We start from the raw sequence: 17,782 nt of genomic DNA, 5'->3' as shown, positions 1-17,782 counted from the left end.
GGGGGCTCCGAGACCCAAGCAAAAACAGAACAAAATTACAAACGGGGAAAGGAACTCCAGCCGTGCACCAACGCGGTCATGCGCCACGCGAGACGCATTCCTGTGGCCCAGCCACTAGACGAGCGATGAATGGGACCATACGAATGAATGCGTCTTGCTGATTGGCCCGGTGTATGGCCACATGGTGCCCACGGTGTATGATATAATTTCTGAAAAATCCGGCCCAAATGTGGTGAAAGGAAACCCGTTTCCCTTTCCTAATTTTCGTGCAGCTCGTCGGGGAAACCGAAATAATGTAATATTCTTGTAAGCCACATGGAAGGCACCTGAGGTTTTGACCATGGATGAATTCACAGCCCAATGTGCCATCCTTCCGTGCAGCACAGGACATGCATAGCAGCTGACTTTCCAAAGAGCACAAGTATGGGCAATCCAATCCATTGCATGAGTCTACCCAAGTTTTCCTTGATAAATTGCAGTTTATCATGATCTACAACTGTTTGAATGCGATGTTGGACTTGTTTAAGTCTATCATGGCCGGTATCCATAGACTCTTATTAAGAGTTCTGCGAGGATCCATACGGATGTGTGTTTGGTCTTACATCAGTCATTCGTTTGAGAGATTTTGGGTACTTATACAGAACTAAGCAATCCAAAAAAATATCTTCCGACTAGCCTTTTTGAATGAGGTCATAGGTTGTTACAAATAGTATCAGAGCAGATTTGGCCCATAGCCTATATGCATTAGAGAATAGTATAGCATAGATTCATAGAGGTTAACATGGGTCAATCATGGTACTTGTGATTATATTTGAATGGATATGAATCCTTAATCTGACAAGGACATCGAGCATAAATACGGTGAGTATGTGAGGATCCGTACGGGCGTGTGTTTAGTTCCATATCGTTTATTCACCGAAAAGATCTTAGATATTTATACAGGATTAAAGAATCTAAAAAATATCTTCCGACTAGCCTTTTTGGATGAGATTCCGAGTTGCCGAATATTTTTTTCCTTTTTCCTATGAAAGTGGTTAGGAGGGAGGATTAATGTTAGGATGGCAACTAATAGAAGAAAATACGAAGCTTTAGTGGATTGGACGGAGGATTAATGTTAGGATGGCAACTAATAGAAGAAAATATGACAAATATGTGAAATAAGTGTGACATCAGTATTTCAAACTAAAGGCGACCAAGCACCTGTGAACTATAAAAAATGAAAGCCCAACAACCGGATGGAGAATAAATTTGCCCATTATAATTTTTATTCAACCTAGTATTCTAGTATGACTACTGGTTAGATTCATCCTCAACTCATTTCAGATTAAATGTTAAGAATTGGTATCAAAAAGCACAAAAGGCAGCCTTTGAATGCTAATGCCTTTTATTTTAGAGGAAAAGCTAATTTCTTTTTAGAGGAAGTGTTAGTTCAGAACCTTAGTCTGTTTCGCCCAGGGACTAATGCATCTTGCAAATATTCTTAGTTGTGAAAATTACAGGTTGCATGCATTGCAGAAGGAGATTATTGGGATAATTTTTTTTTTAAAAAAAAAGGAGGGGCTAATCTCCATCTTTTTTTATCATCTACCATATGAAAGAACTATATGGTGGTCCCTAATTAAAAAAAAAAAAAAAAGAAGTCTTCTGAATTAAGCAGAGTCGAAAATCTGCTTTTAGAAAGTAAAGCGCCTATTTTATTTTCAAACATTACAACTTTGCCTTCCATGGAAGTAGATAAATAGTAGTTTGTTGAAATGCATTGTACACCCAATCAAAGTATGGTTTGTTGAAATATTAACAAAAGGTTCCCAATAAGGGACCAAGATCATATACACATCCAAAAGATCAAAGATATCTTATCAGGATAAATATATAGTTACACATAGCCAACTCCCCATCAACTAATACCCCCAAACACTTCTAACACAAAGCATGCAACATTGACAAAGTGTTGACATAATGAAGCAACATATCACAACCCTAAATTTTCTTCGGGATTGTTGCGCTGATCATCAAATCCGAAGAATCTTCCTCGTCCGAGGGTAGCATCACCATCACATGCCCTTCATCGGCGCATGACACGACACGATAGGACACGTGGATGGGCAAATTTCCTTGATTTAAAGCCATTTCTTTGATGCCAAGCTCGTCCCACCATACTACACTGATTGCACCATTGAAGGGCTTGCTGAGTTGAGTCGGCCCCTTTGTGCTGCAAGATTCAACCTTTAGGTCGCCTGCGTGATCGTTAATGATGAGGGTAAAATTAGAGATGTCCTTGCCCTCCATCCTTTGCGTAGCCTCTTTGAGGCAGAGGATAGCAAGCTCATTGCAAGATGGCGAGCCTTGGTCTCGAGCTCGACCCACCTTGAAGAGCATGGTGGTGGTGGAGGCGGGGCTGGCCGGAATGGAGTCAAGTGGAGTAGACTTGATGCGGTTTGGCCGGCCAGGTCTTTGGAAGTAGCCCAAATGAAAAATGGGGTTCGTGGAAAGTTGGCCTTGGGCAAGCATTTGGGTGTGGGTTTGGGCCCAGGACTTGAGGAACCGCGCTAAGAACAGAGGATCCGCCAGGAAGAGGCTACAGCTGATTCCGATGGAGTATCCATCACCCTGGAATTGGGTCACCTGCAGCAAGAAAATAAGAAGAATCCCAACTTGTAAGCCACGGATGTTGATAAAGAGCAAATGCGATGGTGATGGTTTTCTCTAGGTGGGTCCATTTCACCTAATCCAGCTTGAAATGGTTTAAGTCCTTCAATGGTGGGCAAGTTGGATTTGTTTGGGGATTAAGAGATAGGCATGGGCAGGTTGGATTGGATTAGCGACGTTGATTTCAGGTCAATTTCTTCAAATTTAGGCTAGATTTTCTTAGTCATACCAAGTATATTTTAGGAAGTTTGGAGGTTAATTAGGTGGAGCTGTCCTTGACATTGATTTGAGTAACTTGAAGATGAGTAAAATTAAACATTGCTAAGAAACATAAAAGCGTATGAATAACTCTGAAAAATCACCCTAGAACTTTTACTTGCAAGAGGCTTATCCTTTCCCATACGCGTTAAAATTGACTTTTAGATATTTTTATTTACTTTCTTCCTTTCCTCGTCATATTGTGTTTTTTTTTTCTTCCTTCTTTTTCCTCCTACTTTTGAAGAAAATATATGCTTTCTAATTAATTTTGCAGTTTTGGTTGAATAATGCTTGCTAGACTTGCCAGGGTCGCATTTCATAGCAAGTGGTGCTTTGGCATTTGAGATGCCCAAGAAGTCTTAGACCTTTCGTAAATGGTGCTTTTCTACTTGAGATGCCAAGGAAGACTAGAACCTCTCAATAGGCTAGTGTTTAGTCACATCTTCCAATTGTTGTAATTATTTTTGCCTCTCATTGCATTGGATGTGTGCCTCTATAGGCATTATTTAGTCATAATCTTGTTATAATAGTTATTGCTGCAGCAAGACTGATGACAATTCAAGAAGGAAATATTTAATCACAGTCTTATTATAATGAATGTCATACAACACCAGTGAACTTTAGTTCGGCTGATCACCTATTGTCGCTTAGATAAGAGGTTGAGGATTTGATTCTGATTAGAGTCTACCTCAAAAGGTGGGCTGAGAATAAAAGTAAAGAGATGAGGATTAGTCCCTCCTAATCTTCAAAACAATATAATTTTCTATCTAATAATTAGCTCATCAAAATATCCCAAGGGAAAAAAAAATCAAAATTTTCATTACAAAAAGAGTATTTATATTACAAATAATAACATAGTTGAACAAAGATGTCAATTTATCATTGCCTTCCATCACAACAGGTAAAAATATCCACTAACTGGCTTGACAAAGCAAAATAGACCATTGTTTGACCATAATTATATCATATAGCGACGTTTTTCTAATCCTTTCCAGAATTAAACCAATCCAAAACCAAACCTCAAGTTGGATGCTCTTGTGGCCAAGTCCTAATCACTTGTGCCCAGCTCAACTACACAAGACTGAAATCTGCAAATAAGCTTTAGCCTACTGATTGCTTCACTCTTCTCATCGGAGCTGGTTCCAGTTTCGAACATGATTTAGTGTTTGATATAACTATATTTTCATCATTTTGATGCAATATGGTGGTGCCTCTGATGTTCTTCATATTAGATAAAGCCAAAAAGAAAAACAAGTAAATTCACCTGAATGTAAAACAGTGCCGAGTACTGAGGATTCTCCTTGTCGACGTCCACCCAATAGGCCAGCTGACCCTCCCTACTATCCCTCTCCGTTGAGCCCAAGAACTCCGACATGGTCATCTCCGCCGAGGCCTGCACCAACCTCACTCCCGAGTCATTGAACTTGATCTCCCAGCAGCCATCGCCTTCATCGTCCCTTCGAAGCCTGCCGGCGAGCAGCGGCTCATCCGCTATTGCCGCACTCAGTGTCTCCTTGATCCACGCCGCCACGACCGCTGCCGATGCCGACTCCTCCTCCCCGGCTTTCTTATAGTAAAGAATGATTCGAAGGCGGCTTTGTAGAATCTCAGGCCGAAGCGGAGAGGCAACGGAGATCCGGCGCGACTGCCCGGCCTCCGCCATCCTTCCCGGTGTCACCGTCTGCATGGCTTCTACGTGTAATAGCCTCGATGGAGTTGGGGTGGAGTTGGGAGCTGCCATGACCTGAAGAAGCCTGATACAAAGGTACCGAGGATGCTATGGGTGCAGGAAAAGGCCGTCTTGCCTTGGTATTTAAAAGCTAATTATGGTGGTGATTACTCCAAGATTGACATTAATTATTTTTCCCAAAATTACTAAGAAATGAACAAGGGTCACAAAAGTTGTGGTAATGAATGAGAGCAACGTGCTTGTTGGTTGGTCGTTGGCTGATAGATTGGTTCGATCGTAGGGTTAATGGTCGCGGATGGCTATTTATTGGACGATTGGATGGTGAACCGTCGTGGTGTTACGCTCTTGGGTTCGTGTGGGGATTTGTTTGGGGAAGTTATATATTAAGAATTAGAAGGGGGTCGTTGGCCTGATGCACCTAATGGAGCGCGTACAGGCGTGCACCGGGACCGCGTAGAAAAGACGTATTTCTAATTTGGTAACTGGATTGCAGCCAATTTCTATAGCTGCCATTAATTACATACCATAGAGTTGAATATATTTATATGATTTGGTTTTCTATGATGTATTCCAGGATTACATCTCCAATCCTATGGGTCGATAGAATCTATCTCATGTTTAGGTTATGCAAGTTGGCAGTCTATTACTAGATCTTATCTCTACATATTATATTGGGTTTAAGTATTCTGCATCATCTTTGGTTACCGTCATCATTTATTTAATTACACTTTGGGCCTTTGGCCTCCATCATTAAAAAATGGTCTCTCTCTCTCTCTCTCTCTCTCTCTCTCTATCTCTATCTCTATCTCCATCTCCATCTCCATGATTTTGCTTATATGAGCCGTTTTACATTGCCAACGTAACATCATGGAGGGTGTCAAACTATTTTTATTATTAAGGAGTAATTAGATTTCGAGACCATGACCTTGGTCCTTTTTTTTGGGTGTGGAATAAAGAACATATCTCTCCCCCTCTCTCTCTCTCAAATTATCTGATAATCTTAACAAAGAGTATGATATAGTCTTTCATAATGTTAAATAAATTTTGCACAAAATTATTATCTAATTACATGCACTCTTTAACTAGCTTTTCAAGAAGGAAAAATGTTGTCTCTTTGCAAACAAGTTCAAATCGTACTTTTTTTAAAAAATTATCAAGAACATTGTTGATATTTTGGTCTTAAATTGACTTCTAGCCAACTGTATATGGTTCTAAATGAATCAAAACAACCCCATAAAAAAAATAAAAAAAAAATCAGTTGTACAAAAAATAGCGACATCTGAGAAGGAATTCATCTAATGGATTCATGGTAGTTGCACAAAAGATTACTGTAAAAATTTAAAATAAAAATATATATTAATATAATCTTGTATCCTTTTGCCTTCTAATATACCGTGCAATTGTTTATAAGAAGCAAAACGGTGGAAGACAGAGGACCACTTGTTCACCCCATAGTTAGGCATGAGCACTAGGAACAACAATGCTTAACTATTTAATCTATTTAACTTGTTTTAATATGTTGCACATCAAGCTAGATTACTTGTTTAATAAAATAGTCAAATTTAGATCTAAATTTTTGACCCATTTAATAAATAAGACAGATTTGGGTAGGCATATTTTGATCTAACATCTATCATATATTCAATTCTATCCATATCTCATTTAGGTCGCCACCCCTAAATCGAGGGGACAACTACAGATTCTAACCTGTTGCCATCCATGAGAATAAATAGGCAAACCTGCTCCTGCCTTCACGCTTTTAAACTTCACTTTGTTTCTTTCTCTATGACATGACTGTCTCCATATGCATATGACCGTTTAAAACTTTTAAACCGGGTTAGGTTTTGATTTGCATATTAAGGCCCCATGCATTAAATTTGTTCTCCCTAGAACAATATATTTCTACCTATAGGCTTCTCCACCGTCACTCGTATTTAGCCCAAGCATTGCTTACGGGCAATTGCGTGCTATTCTTTTCCTTTATATATGCATCCTTTTCTTAATAAATACATTCTTTCATATTCACTCTAAAGTTTCTAATAAAGAGAAACAAATACATACTAAGTAAGGACATATTTTTCTAGTTACAGAATAGAGAATATTTTTATCAAATTTGTTTGAAAGATACCTTTTCTCCCATTGTTCAAGCCACCTTCCCCAAAAGGAAAGCCATGGGAACACTGTTTTGAACATTCTTGACTAATGGTATCGTAACCATCCATTTTGAATGATTGTTTCTCTCGATAAATAACATTTGTCTATGCGACAAAAATTAATTAGTAAAATGTAAAATTGAAAAAGATTAACCCCCGACCTAATATGTGTCCGTTTTAAGCTCTTCAAATTTGTTTCTTACCACATGTACCATGCAATTGATATAAATTTCTTTGTTTTGTATATATTTCAATGTCACATTATTATATTATTTTTTCTTCTAATTTATAACTCATTTATTGCAAGTATTTGAATTGAGCAACTAATGCTCAACAAGAATTACACCCGTTAATATGGGCATTAAGTGAATTATCAAGTCAAATCCTAATGTAAAATTTATTCTTTTAAACAATAATGCTACTCATTTATCTTTAAAAGCCAAAAATAGAAAAACGATAATAATGTTACTCATTACATATAAGTTGTAATTGCAGTTCCTGTAATTATTCATCTAAACCAACATGGCATGGCAAAGACAAATTATTACACTCTTTGTACAACAATTTACAAAAACAAAATTTTGGATGCTAACATTTTGGCCTACATGTGTGTTATCTCCCAAGTCATAATTGGTACAAATATGTTGCTAAGAATTTAATAAGAGATAGTATATGCATCCATCCCAAGCTTTCCATGCAATGCTCGAAGGTACTGAATTTAAAGTTTGTTGAAATTTGGACAAACTATTTAAAAGTGTATTAAATTCTAACCCCATTTCCTCCCCATCTATGTTCCCCTCTCCACACATGCTTGTAAACATATATCCATATATAAACAAATCTCAAGGGCCATTCCCACTATCTCTTTCTTTATTTTTATACCTAGGGCTGGTTATTATTGTTGTTGCTGCTAAATAGTGCAATTAGATTATGTTCATAAATCCAGACCATCCTCCACCTTATAGCTTAAGATTTTGGGCTGCAAGTCTGTGATCGGTGGTATCAGAGCGAAGCATAATGCATCATAGCACTGTCAGTTATGTAGGTCTTTGGAGATATCGGAGATGATGTAAGTTTGATTAGGGATGGGCCCCTCCTCTACAGGAAGTGACCAAAACCGTTTTTATGGGTCTCCACCCTATAGCTTAAGCTTGCCGTTTGCAAGTCTATGATAGGTCTGAACCCTATAACTTAGCTGAGTTTAGGCTTCTTTGGGGCTCTAAATATATTCTAGAGTTTTCTAAAATATTTTTGGCACTGTATAAATATCTTGCATCTAGAACATTCTAACAATTAGATGCACGACAAATGGCATCATCCTAGCCACCTTAGTTCCTAGCTTAGCTTTATAAAAGGGATAGGGTCCTAATTAGCAACCCAACTCTCTAGAGAGTGAGAAAATTCCTTGGAGCTGTATTTTCTCATAAATACACCCTACTATCATAACTCTATCATGCTCCTTCTGTGCCGAAGCCAAAGAGTTGTGGCATAGTTGCCAAGTGCATGGTAAGGCTCACGAAGGCTAGAGTTTTTGTAGAGAATGATTGGATGTGTCACGATCCATCAGAGAAGAGTAGACGGCATATCACAATATAATAGCAGTTTATTTGTAAGTTTGATAGAAGATCTCTTTCAATTTTATTTTTTTTCACTTTTTAATGGGTAATCTTGGTTTAAAAAATCATGATTTCAGCAATCTAGGTTAATGGTCCAAGATTTGGATGCGATGATGGACATTTTCTTGGCTAAGCACGGTCAGCAGTCGAAGTTTTTGGGGAAAGACCAAGCCGAAGAGATCAACTACGAGGAAACGAGACTAGATGTGACCCTTTGGTTGTGTCAGCTTTCCAACTTCTAGTCCTTATGGGACATCTCGTAGGAGATGGATGTTGAACTCCAGGGAAGGGCTGCCTCATGTGTGAGACATCCAAAAACGTTGATTTATTGAGGCAGTTAAAAAAAAATCGGGCTGATGATATTTATCATAAATTTATTTTCCTTTCTGCATGCCATTTATTAAATGTCAAAAAGGGGAATGTATTGTCAAAAAAATATTTGGTACAAGATAGGCAAATTTCAATTAATATCTTTTTTGTCCCTTTTTTTTTCTTTCTTTAGTTGAATATATTTGTGATGTTTTAGATCTTTGAGAGTCTCTTTCTCTCTCTGTTTCTTTAATTTGATTGGAATAGAAGGAAATCAATTTCTTCGATATGCCCGACTTGTATCTTTCAAAGAGAATAATGTGAAATAAAAGAGTTGCGAAAATAAGGTTCTCAATTTTTCTTCTTCTGTATCAATTGAGTGAGCCATGTCCCTACAAAATCTCGATTAGTTTTCTCTCCTGGTTAGGAGAGGTTATTACTTTTTTAAAATGGTCGTGACTGGCACGAATAATCATGTAAAAGCTATCCCTAGAGCTAGATCTCACCTTTCTCATCAACTTTGTCTTCAACCATTTCTTCTATGTTTTTCGGATTATGAATCATGCTCGGTCTAAATCTTTTCTGGGAAAAAAAAAATAAATTTGGTTGATCTATTCTTTGAAGCTTAAATATTGTCATAGCCCTTCGTTTGTTGTTGTAAAGCTCGGTGTGCTGCTCTCTACTCTTAGTGATATGATCCCACTTTCCACTCTTGATGGAGGGTTGCCACTTATGTAATACTCGGTTTTGGTGTTGGGCCCTCCTCTGTAATCACCCTCTAGCCATTAGCCATCGAGATGCCTCCTTTGGATTGCGAGAGTTTATTATGGATTCTTTCTCCTTAAATTAGAGCATGCTTAATATAAGGTTCTTCATTGGGATGACTACAAAAAGGATATTTCAGAATAAGTCTATAGAAGCATAGTAAGGTGAACAATGCATACATAAGTAATTATAGTACCATGGATTGAGACATACCAAAGGGGATGATGAGAGAGGAAGAGGAGTATAAAATACTTACTCCTTTCGCTAATTAAAAACTATTTAATGAAATAGCAAGTTTTAATGACTAGTTCTAAAGCATCTAGGGTGATGCATGACAAATGCAAAGAATAAGGAAAGGAGAGAATACAAAGATAAAGAGGTTACCTAAAGGATGATTACCTAAAGGATGTTTTCATGGTCAAGTTTCTCTTGAATAAGCTGTGTTGTTGTCTTGTTGATGCTCTTCTTGTACATTATTTTTGGCCAGTTATAATTGACAAGATTAGATCTTAGAGTTTTCCTACGATGTTGCTTTGTTGTTTCTTTTAGCTATTCGTTGCAACTACCCAAGTTTTTTTGAATCTCTATATCTTAATTATCTAGGTTAGTGGCCAGAGATTAAGATAAACCATGATCTCAATTTATCTCGATCGATACGAAAAATAGGAAAATGTGAAGGAATTGAGATCTTCTGAGATCTTTGACCAATTTTTTCTTGCTAAGATATTGAAATTTTGGCTAATTCTTACTTTATCGTTGTAATTTTTTTTTGAATAAAAAGAATTGCCAATTTCTCTAAAATAAAATTCCCTCTCATGGCATAAAATATTTATCTTTTATCCTGCAAAACATTAAATAACACCATCCCTCCAAGGAAAAAGAAGAAGAAGAAGAAAATCAATACCATCTCATAGATTATTTAGTCCAATAGGATGCGACCAACAATGATGCTTCTACGCCATTCGTTTTTTTTAATTTTAATTTATGTGTTTGTTGGAACCAGCTTCGTTGCAAAGTCTTATAGCAAATACAATCATAAGCATCTGATGCAACCAAATCATGAAGTTATTGAGAAAAGGGCTGGCATCTTCCTTTACTATATAGGATGCTACCCAATCAGCATCTACCAAAGGCAACAAATATCATTCCACAAAGAAGGATGGATGTTAGGGTACCTTTATCTCAGGGCTAAGTTTTTTTTTTAGTAGAAACTCAGGGCTAAGTCTGATATAGCTATCCTGGAGCCTCCCAAGATTAGCGTATCAATCAGCAAAATAGAGTCACCATATATCAGGCGCCCCAACGCGGTCGTCAGCGCAGCCAAAGTCTCAGCCGTGTCAAATAGTGAAACTCTAATCGCCGCCACCAGGGACGAAGAAGCTCTGCTGCGCCTGCGCCATTCGTTTTTCATGGCGCTCATAGAGTCGTATTTATACATAAAACACACCTCCTTCCCGTCTTTCCACCCGATCCCCTCCTTGCCACGAGAAATTCCAGAAGAAAGCAATGGCCGTGAGCTCCTCGTCTCCGCTCCTCCATCTCCTCCGACCGTCGCCCTTCTTCGCGTCTCTTCGCCCCACGGGAGGAAGACCCAAGCGGCGAATCTTCACTCCATTCGCTGGGCCAAGCGAGAACACACGGAAGGAGGAGGTCGTCGTCGTCGGCGCTGGCATCGCCGGCATCGCCACCGCTCTCTCTCTCCATAGGTTCTTCCTCTCCCCCCTCTCCATCTACTTTGGCCTCAGGCGGGCGTCAATTTTACGGAATTATCCGCTTTAGGGCAGGCTCGGGGTGCGATCGGTGGTACTGGAGCAAGGGGACTCGCTCCGGACTGGAGGGACCTCGCTGACGCTCTTCAAGAACGGGTGGCGCGCCTTGGATGTCATTGGCGTTGGAGACGAGCTCAGGAGCCAATTCCTCGGGATCCAAGGGTATGAGCAAAACCCTAAAGATCCCATCTTGGATTGCCTTTCTTTATTTCTTTCTAATTCCTCTCTATCGTGTGTGGGGTTTTCTGAAATCGTTGATGGTATGAGCACTGTGCAGGCTGGTGATGAGGTCAGAGGATGGAAAGGAGCTCCGGTCATTTTCATTCGAAGAAGAAGCTCCAGGGTAATAAGAGAATTAGTAATACCAGTGATGATTAGGGATTCTTGAATGTTTGGATTAAATAGTCTCCTGTTATCATGTCAGGCAAGAAGTCCGAGCGGTGGAAAGGAGAGTGCTTCTTGAGACTCTTGCTAGTCGGTTGCCACCGAACACGATATCTTTCTCATCAAGGATGAAATCTATTGAAAGACAAGGGAGTGAGGGGACTTTACTGGAGCTTGATGATGGCAGCTGCATACTTGCCAAGGTAGATAGCCGGACTCTGAATGTATTAAATTTTTGGGAGTTGGAAATCTGAGACAATCGCTTTTGGAAAATTATGTTCATGGCGTTTCCAAGTATTCTGTAGGAAGTGCAATTCTTGGAAGTAAGATATGCTCTGCCATTTGCTTAGATATGTACTATTAGCTCAATTTCCCTGGTTAGATAGTAGATACATTTGCCTTTTGAGGTTGTTCTAAGGAATTTTGTTATCAATATGTACTATTACCTCAAGTATTGTCGTGGACACTAATTTAATATTTAGTTTTAGAGCATGTATTTATTTAAAAATATTGTTGTTGGGTGATAGAAATTTTCTCTTAATTGATCTCCGAGCGCAAAGCATAGGCGGAAAAGAGATTTGATCTCTAGTGAATTTATATGAAGTTATTTTAGGCTTCTTGGATAACTTACTCTTTTGTGATTTATCAAAATCTAGTTTCGTTTAAAGTTGTTTTTGGTTCATGATTAAAAAAGTAGCATTATGGAAAGGCAATACTTCCGTTGGATGGACATGCATTATAGCTTGTGGGAGTGGGAAAAATATGCTATTGTATTCAAATGCCCAGCCTTGTCCATCAGTTCTTGTTGGCTGCTACTCGCTGCTCTAGAAGGCTTATCTTGCCTTAAATTTTCTTTCATTTTTGTAAAGCTCATAAGGAGGCATTCATCAAATCTTGTAGGCAGATTAGGTAATCTTCTTCCCTTTTTCTTTAATAGTTGGCAGCTTATGATGTTCCCTTCATGGGATTTTGACAGCAGTAATTCGTTCATGCAGCTTTCAGTTAATAGGGATGGTATTCTTCATTGTTTTGTCCAGAGGAGAAAATACTATTGGTGTCTTGAGGTGTCACTTGTGCTGAACATTTGATTTTGGAATTTTGTTTTTATGAATTTCATCTGTGGAAGTAACTCTTAGCTGCAAACTTTAATGCTGCATTTAGTTTTTAAACCTTTCAATGCTTCAGATATATTATTATTATTGTTTTGTTTGACATGTATATATTTCCCCTCTATATTTGTAGTATTGTGATGTCTGTTTTTTTTTTTTTTAAATAACTGCTAGATTTTAAATCTTCTGCACCATATTAGTTTTCTACCCGATTAACTCTGGAGTAATTTTAATTAAAAACTATATAAGCTGGATAGTGGAAAAAGAAAGGGGAATTGGGTGGTTGAAATGCATGACTGATAGAGGATTGAAATGGAGTGAAGAGAATAGAAGGGAAAGGCATTTTCTCATTGTCTTGCTAATAGCTTCCCAGATAATCTAATTTAACTTTTTATATGATGTAAGGATGACAGATTATCTTTCCAAGATATATAATAGGTCCTTTTTTCTTTGGCTATCAAGATTTATGTTATATAAATATATAAGATATTTGAAAATAACTGTTTCTGCATGAGTGGTTTTGGACCATAAACCCTTACTAAGTCTCTCTCTCTATCTATCCATCTATATGTCTGGGTGTGCACGCGCGCGTGCGGTGTATGGGTGCCCGCCCGCGTGCGGCGTATGGGTGCGCACGCGTGCATGTATGCATGCCTCTTTCTGCTGAGTATGTTTTATCTAAACATGCGAAATACTTATGGAGATATGCAAAATACTTAATTTCTAGCATAGATATGATCAAATAGGTAAGCACTAATTACTATCAGAACTTACAATATCGGGCATGTGCTTGGTAACAGATTGTGATTGCTTGTGATGGTGTGCATTCACCAGTTGCAAAATGGATGGGATTTTCGGAGCCTAACTATGTTGGACATTGTGCCTTCCGTGGCCTTGGGCTATATCCTGATGGTCAGCCATTCAAACCAAAAGTGAACTACTTCTATGGAAGGGGCCTGCGTGCTGGTTTCGTTCCAGTTTCCTCCACTAAAGTTTATTGGTTCATCTGCTTCAATAGCCCATCACCCGGTTTGTTCCCCAAGCTTAGATCATAACCTGAATATGCATTTTTTCCATATCCATTGCAGTTGTAAATGATTTGCAGTCTTGATCAACCTTAATATCTTGAATCTCTGAGACAATTATCTGAAAATGTCTGTTGGTTCATAGTTCTTTCTTTTTCCTTGGTGGATAGATAAGTCAACTGATAGTCTGTGTTATTTTCTGAATCATGATTGAATCAAAGTTGCAATTATTTGAGTTGGTGCTTGCATTGTGGCTAGCTGTTATAGCATCTTGGAGACTAGGCCTGTAATGTTTTAGTATTGAGCATATGTTATATGATTGTCGTCACGACTTTCTTTTGTTTTTGTCTTTCTATATGTTGTGTCTGGTTAATTCTTTTTCGTGGTTCATAACACCACGGAAACGTTGCTTGTTTTGTGTTTGCTCTTTCTTCTCTTTTGATAGGACTGGCTAAATGGGACATTACCTTTAGATAGTTAGATGCCTTATTCCGTGTATTTATGGTCAGCTTTTTTGAGCCTTGTTTGTATAATTTATTATATTGGAAAAACTGAATTGATATACGTACAGCAACTTTAGACTTTAAACATAAACAAGAAGCCTTGACTCAGAGTATATGCCATTATCCTGGATCATTGTATGATCCATTGAAAATTGAATACGTTGTAGCTCTGTTTTTTGATCTGAATCAGTCCCTTCTGTAATTGATGCCAATATTCTTGGCCAAGGCAACTTGAGACAAGAGAGGTGCTTGCTATGAAACCTCGGAGGCTAGTGCCAAATACTTTCAGAGATTGTGGCTTGAAACTCCACAAAACCAACAATATGTTCATATCTACTGATTTGGGTTCTGGTGATTTATTCATGTTGCGATATTGGTGGTAACCTGACAATGCAGAGTTGTGCATCCAATATCTAGTTCACAGAAGGAGAGCAACTGCCACCATGACACATTCTAATTCCCACAATAGTGAGGCCATTAATGTTGTTAGACATTGGTGTAAACTTGAAAGGTGCATTGCTTATCTACTTTACTTTGGGATTATTGGGGTATTGGAAATATCTTCCAACTTCCTATCCTTCTATAAAAAATCAATCCAAGGTCGAAATAGATGACTTGTTTGGGATATCTGGGTCCCTGACTCCATCAATATTGCCTTTAGACTTGCATTCCATATACCATCATGCTATGATACAAAATTGGAGGGAAAACCTTGATTTTGTTCTTGGCTTGGTTGCATGTGCAAAAGATAAAATTTGCAGTCAATCACATGCTTGATATGATTTAGCTAGGTTAGAACTTTGTCCGCATGAGAAGTGTACTTGGCATTGGAATGAAAACTGATGCAATGATATGATTTAACTTATGAACATGGTCGGTGGATTTGTGGGGAAATATCAGAACTTTTTCTGGCTTGTTCGGCTTATGTTCTTAGCTTCTTATTCAATGTGTTTTGCTGTATCATATGGAAATAACAAAACCTTTTGATGTTCTGAAACAGGACCGAGGACCAGCAATCCATATGTTTTGAAGAAGGAAGCTCTTGATCTCGTAAGAAGCTGGCCTCAGGAGCTCCTGGATGTCATGCAAAAGACCCCAGACAATGCTGTCATCAAGACTCCGCTAGTAGACCGGTGGCTGTGGCCTGGCTTCAGTCCTCCACCATCTGCAAGTGGTGTGGTGGTGGCTGGTGATGCATGGCACCCCATGACACCCAACCTCGGGCAGGGTGCTTGCTGTGCTTTAGAAGATGCAGTGGTTTTAGCGAGCAAGCTTGGAGGTGTGGTTGGTGGCAGAAGAGAACTGGTAGACCGAGCGCTAAGAGAGTACACCCAACAGAGGTGGGCTCGTGTATTTCCATTGACCATTCGAGCAAACTTTGTGGGATCTTTGTTGCAGTGGGAAAATCCAGCCGTCTGTTCATTTAGGAACAATATCATGATCCCAAAGTTTGTGAGGCTGGGGCCATTTTTGGAGCACACAAATTTTGAGTGTGAGTCGTTGGAACCAGTAGCATCAACCTAGTCTACTTTTGGTACATCCGTGCTTATAGTCTCCCGTGCTTAACTGGGCAGAGTGCAAGCAAGAAGGTGCATTCTCTCTGCTAATAGGTGATTAGCTAAGTCCACCCAATAATTGATTCCTTGAATTTATAATAGCTCATGTAGATACCATTTTGGAGACTTTCAATATACTTTGGGAATGAAGTAGATGCTGTAAACATCATGTGACGAGAGTAAGAAAGAAACCGAATTGGATCTGTAAACGACCCAACGGACCAGGTGAATCCATGTCTGCCCTGGGTTTAATCTGTACTTTGTAAATTTGACCATTTATTATTTATCTGAGATAAGCTATTCTAATCCTTCTCTAACCGTTTATTGTGCTGAGTAGTTTTGCTAAATTCAAGATTAGTTGACCTTGCCACTAGTTGAATGCTAAAACTTGAGCCTTAAGATTTTTGGTTCCATAGTTTTGAAAGTGGCCGTGATTAGCTGAAATGTGATATTAGTAGTTATTGAGCATCTTGGAGTTCACAAGCGTGACAATGCATAATTCATATGCGTGATCTGGGAAAGTTGAGTGTATAGCTAAAGTTCCTTGCTGTATATTCTAGAAAAGTGATGCTATACATTTAGGTGGATGCCTATTGCCTTATTTGATTCTTGCATGGAGGACTACTTTGTAAGCCTATAAACAGTGAGTCATACTTGGAGAAGTTTTAATTTCTACTAGTATCTTCGGACACTAGTTAAATTATATATGGAGCCACCAAGGTGGTAGCCTGGTGGTAGGAGGCGATAATTTCACATGAGTTGTCTGGGTTCGAAACGCGCGGGTATCGATTAAATTAGGGGACTGGATGCTCCACGCCCGGACGGCTCATTGCAGTTATGCTTTCCTTCCATCTGTATCAAGGTAGCGCAGGGGTAACGTATCCACACGTGAGACGGTGAGCCCACGGGTCAGGGGAGGCACGCGAAACCTGTGACCTGTATCGAACATTTTCTGGTGGAAGGGAGATCCAGTGGGGGCTGCTATGCGGGTGGGTTGGTCCCTCCTCCCCTCCTATTTTTTATCAAAAAAAAAATATACATGGAAAAGCCCCCGGTATCTTCGCATATGCTTGGCAATCATACTTCACATCCTCTTTTTTTTTTTGCTAGACCAAAAAGGAAAGAGGGGGTGAGGAGAACTTTACCCTTCCCTGCTGGAGAATGTTCGATACGAATAGACAAATTTTACTCGTACCCTTTCCGATCCGTGGGAAATCCACGTGTGAGTACGTCACACCAGTACCATCTAAACATCCGACAGACGAGATAAAGACTCCACCGGGCAAACTAGGCAGAGGGCATTCAATCCCCACATTTAATCAACGCCCGCGCGTTTCGAACCTGGGCTACTCCGGTGGAGTCAAAACTTTGTTCCCACCGTCCTACCACCTCAGTGGTTCACATCCTCTTTTAAGGCAATGTTTTAGTGGAGTACACGATTTGATGATGCTTGATTTTGTGAACTGTGAACTGTAGTGTCATGTTTGATTTACTGGATTGAGCGTCGGAATGAATTGGAGATTTCTGTTTTGGTCTCGTTCCCATATTTGATATGGTATCACGATTGAGGGAACGGCGATTCTGAAAACACAAGGAATACCCATTCTACTCTTGCATGGAAGGATTGGTTATTCCCAAGAAAATAGAAATGAATAATCTATTTGATAAAAAAAAACTAACTAATGTTATTTATGAAATAAAATAGCAAATAAACAATATATTCGATATGTAAATTAATATCAAGTTGTATGTATTATAGTATTATATCAATTGTTAGCGAAAATTTTACTATGTATTATAATCTAGAAAGTAGAAAGTGACCTTGGTGAAACGCATGCTAAAAAAATTAAAATTAAAATTAAAAGTATGAAATATTTTTAAATAAAAATAAACATATATTAGATAAATATGAAAAATTAATTAGAATAAGTAAATATAATAAAATATATAGAAGAATATGTCAATTAAATATTGACAAAGCGCAAGCTAATAAGCT

The 17,782-nt window shown here is 38.7% G+C and overlaps 2 protein-coding genes across 4 annotated transcripts; one reads left to right on the top strand and one right to left on the bottom strand.

The window, feature by feature from the left end:
• Positions 1–1,759: 1,759 nt before the first annotated feature.
• On the bottom strand, positions 1,760–4,932 carry LOC103713604 (HXXXD-type acyl-transferase family protein). Its single transcript, XM_008800597.6, has 2 exons — positions 4,172–4,932; positions 1,760–2,625 (listed from the first exon to the last, which is right to left on the bottom strand). Exons 1-2 carry the CDS (start codon positions 4,646–4,648, stop codon positions 1,981–1,983), a joined length of 1,122 nt encoding a protein of 373 aa, XP_008798819.3. The 5' UTR covers positions 4,649–4,932; the 3' UTR covers positions 1,760–1,980.
• Positions 4,933–8,101: 3,169 nt separating this feature from the next.
• Positions 8,102–16,103, top strand: LOC103713602 (monooxygenase 2). Of its 3 annotated transcripts, none has more exons than XM_089929735.1 (7): positions 8,102–8,256; positions 8,444–11,146; positions 11,225–11,371; positions 11,487–11,552; positions 11,634–11,796; positions 13,503–13,731; positions 15,231–16,103. In XM_089929735.1, exons 2-7 carry the CDS (start codon positions 10,947–10,949, stop codon positions 15,752–15,754), a joined length of 1,329 nt encoding a protein of 442 aa, XP_089785861.1. In that variant the 5' UTR covers positions 8,102–8,256; positions 8,444–10,946; the 3' UTR covers positions 15,755–16,103. The 3 variants fall into 3 exon arrangements, with proteins under 3 accessions (XP_089785861.1, XP_089785860.1, XP_089785859.1); XM_089929734.1 differs by having other exon boundaries at positions 8,106–8,359; positions 8,452–11,146; XM_089929733.1 differs by having other exon boundaries at positions 8,106–8,359.
• Positions 16,104–17,782: the final 1,679 nt, after the last annotated feature.

Source organism: Phoenix dactylifera, chromosome 3 (assembly GCF_051530095.1).
Source record: "Phoenix dactylifera cultivar Ajwa chromosome 3, Ajwa_hap1_PhDact_Kaust_v1.1, whole genome shotgun sequence".
In the NCBI taxonomy this organism is placed as follows: domain Eukaryota; kingdom Viridiplantae; phylum Streptophyta; class Magnoliopsida; order Arecales; family Arecaceae; genus Phoenix; species Phoenix dactylifera.
The sequence above is the reverse complement of the archived record's forward strand: the minus strand, read 5'-3'. Positions and strand labels throughout refer to the sequence as shown.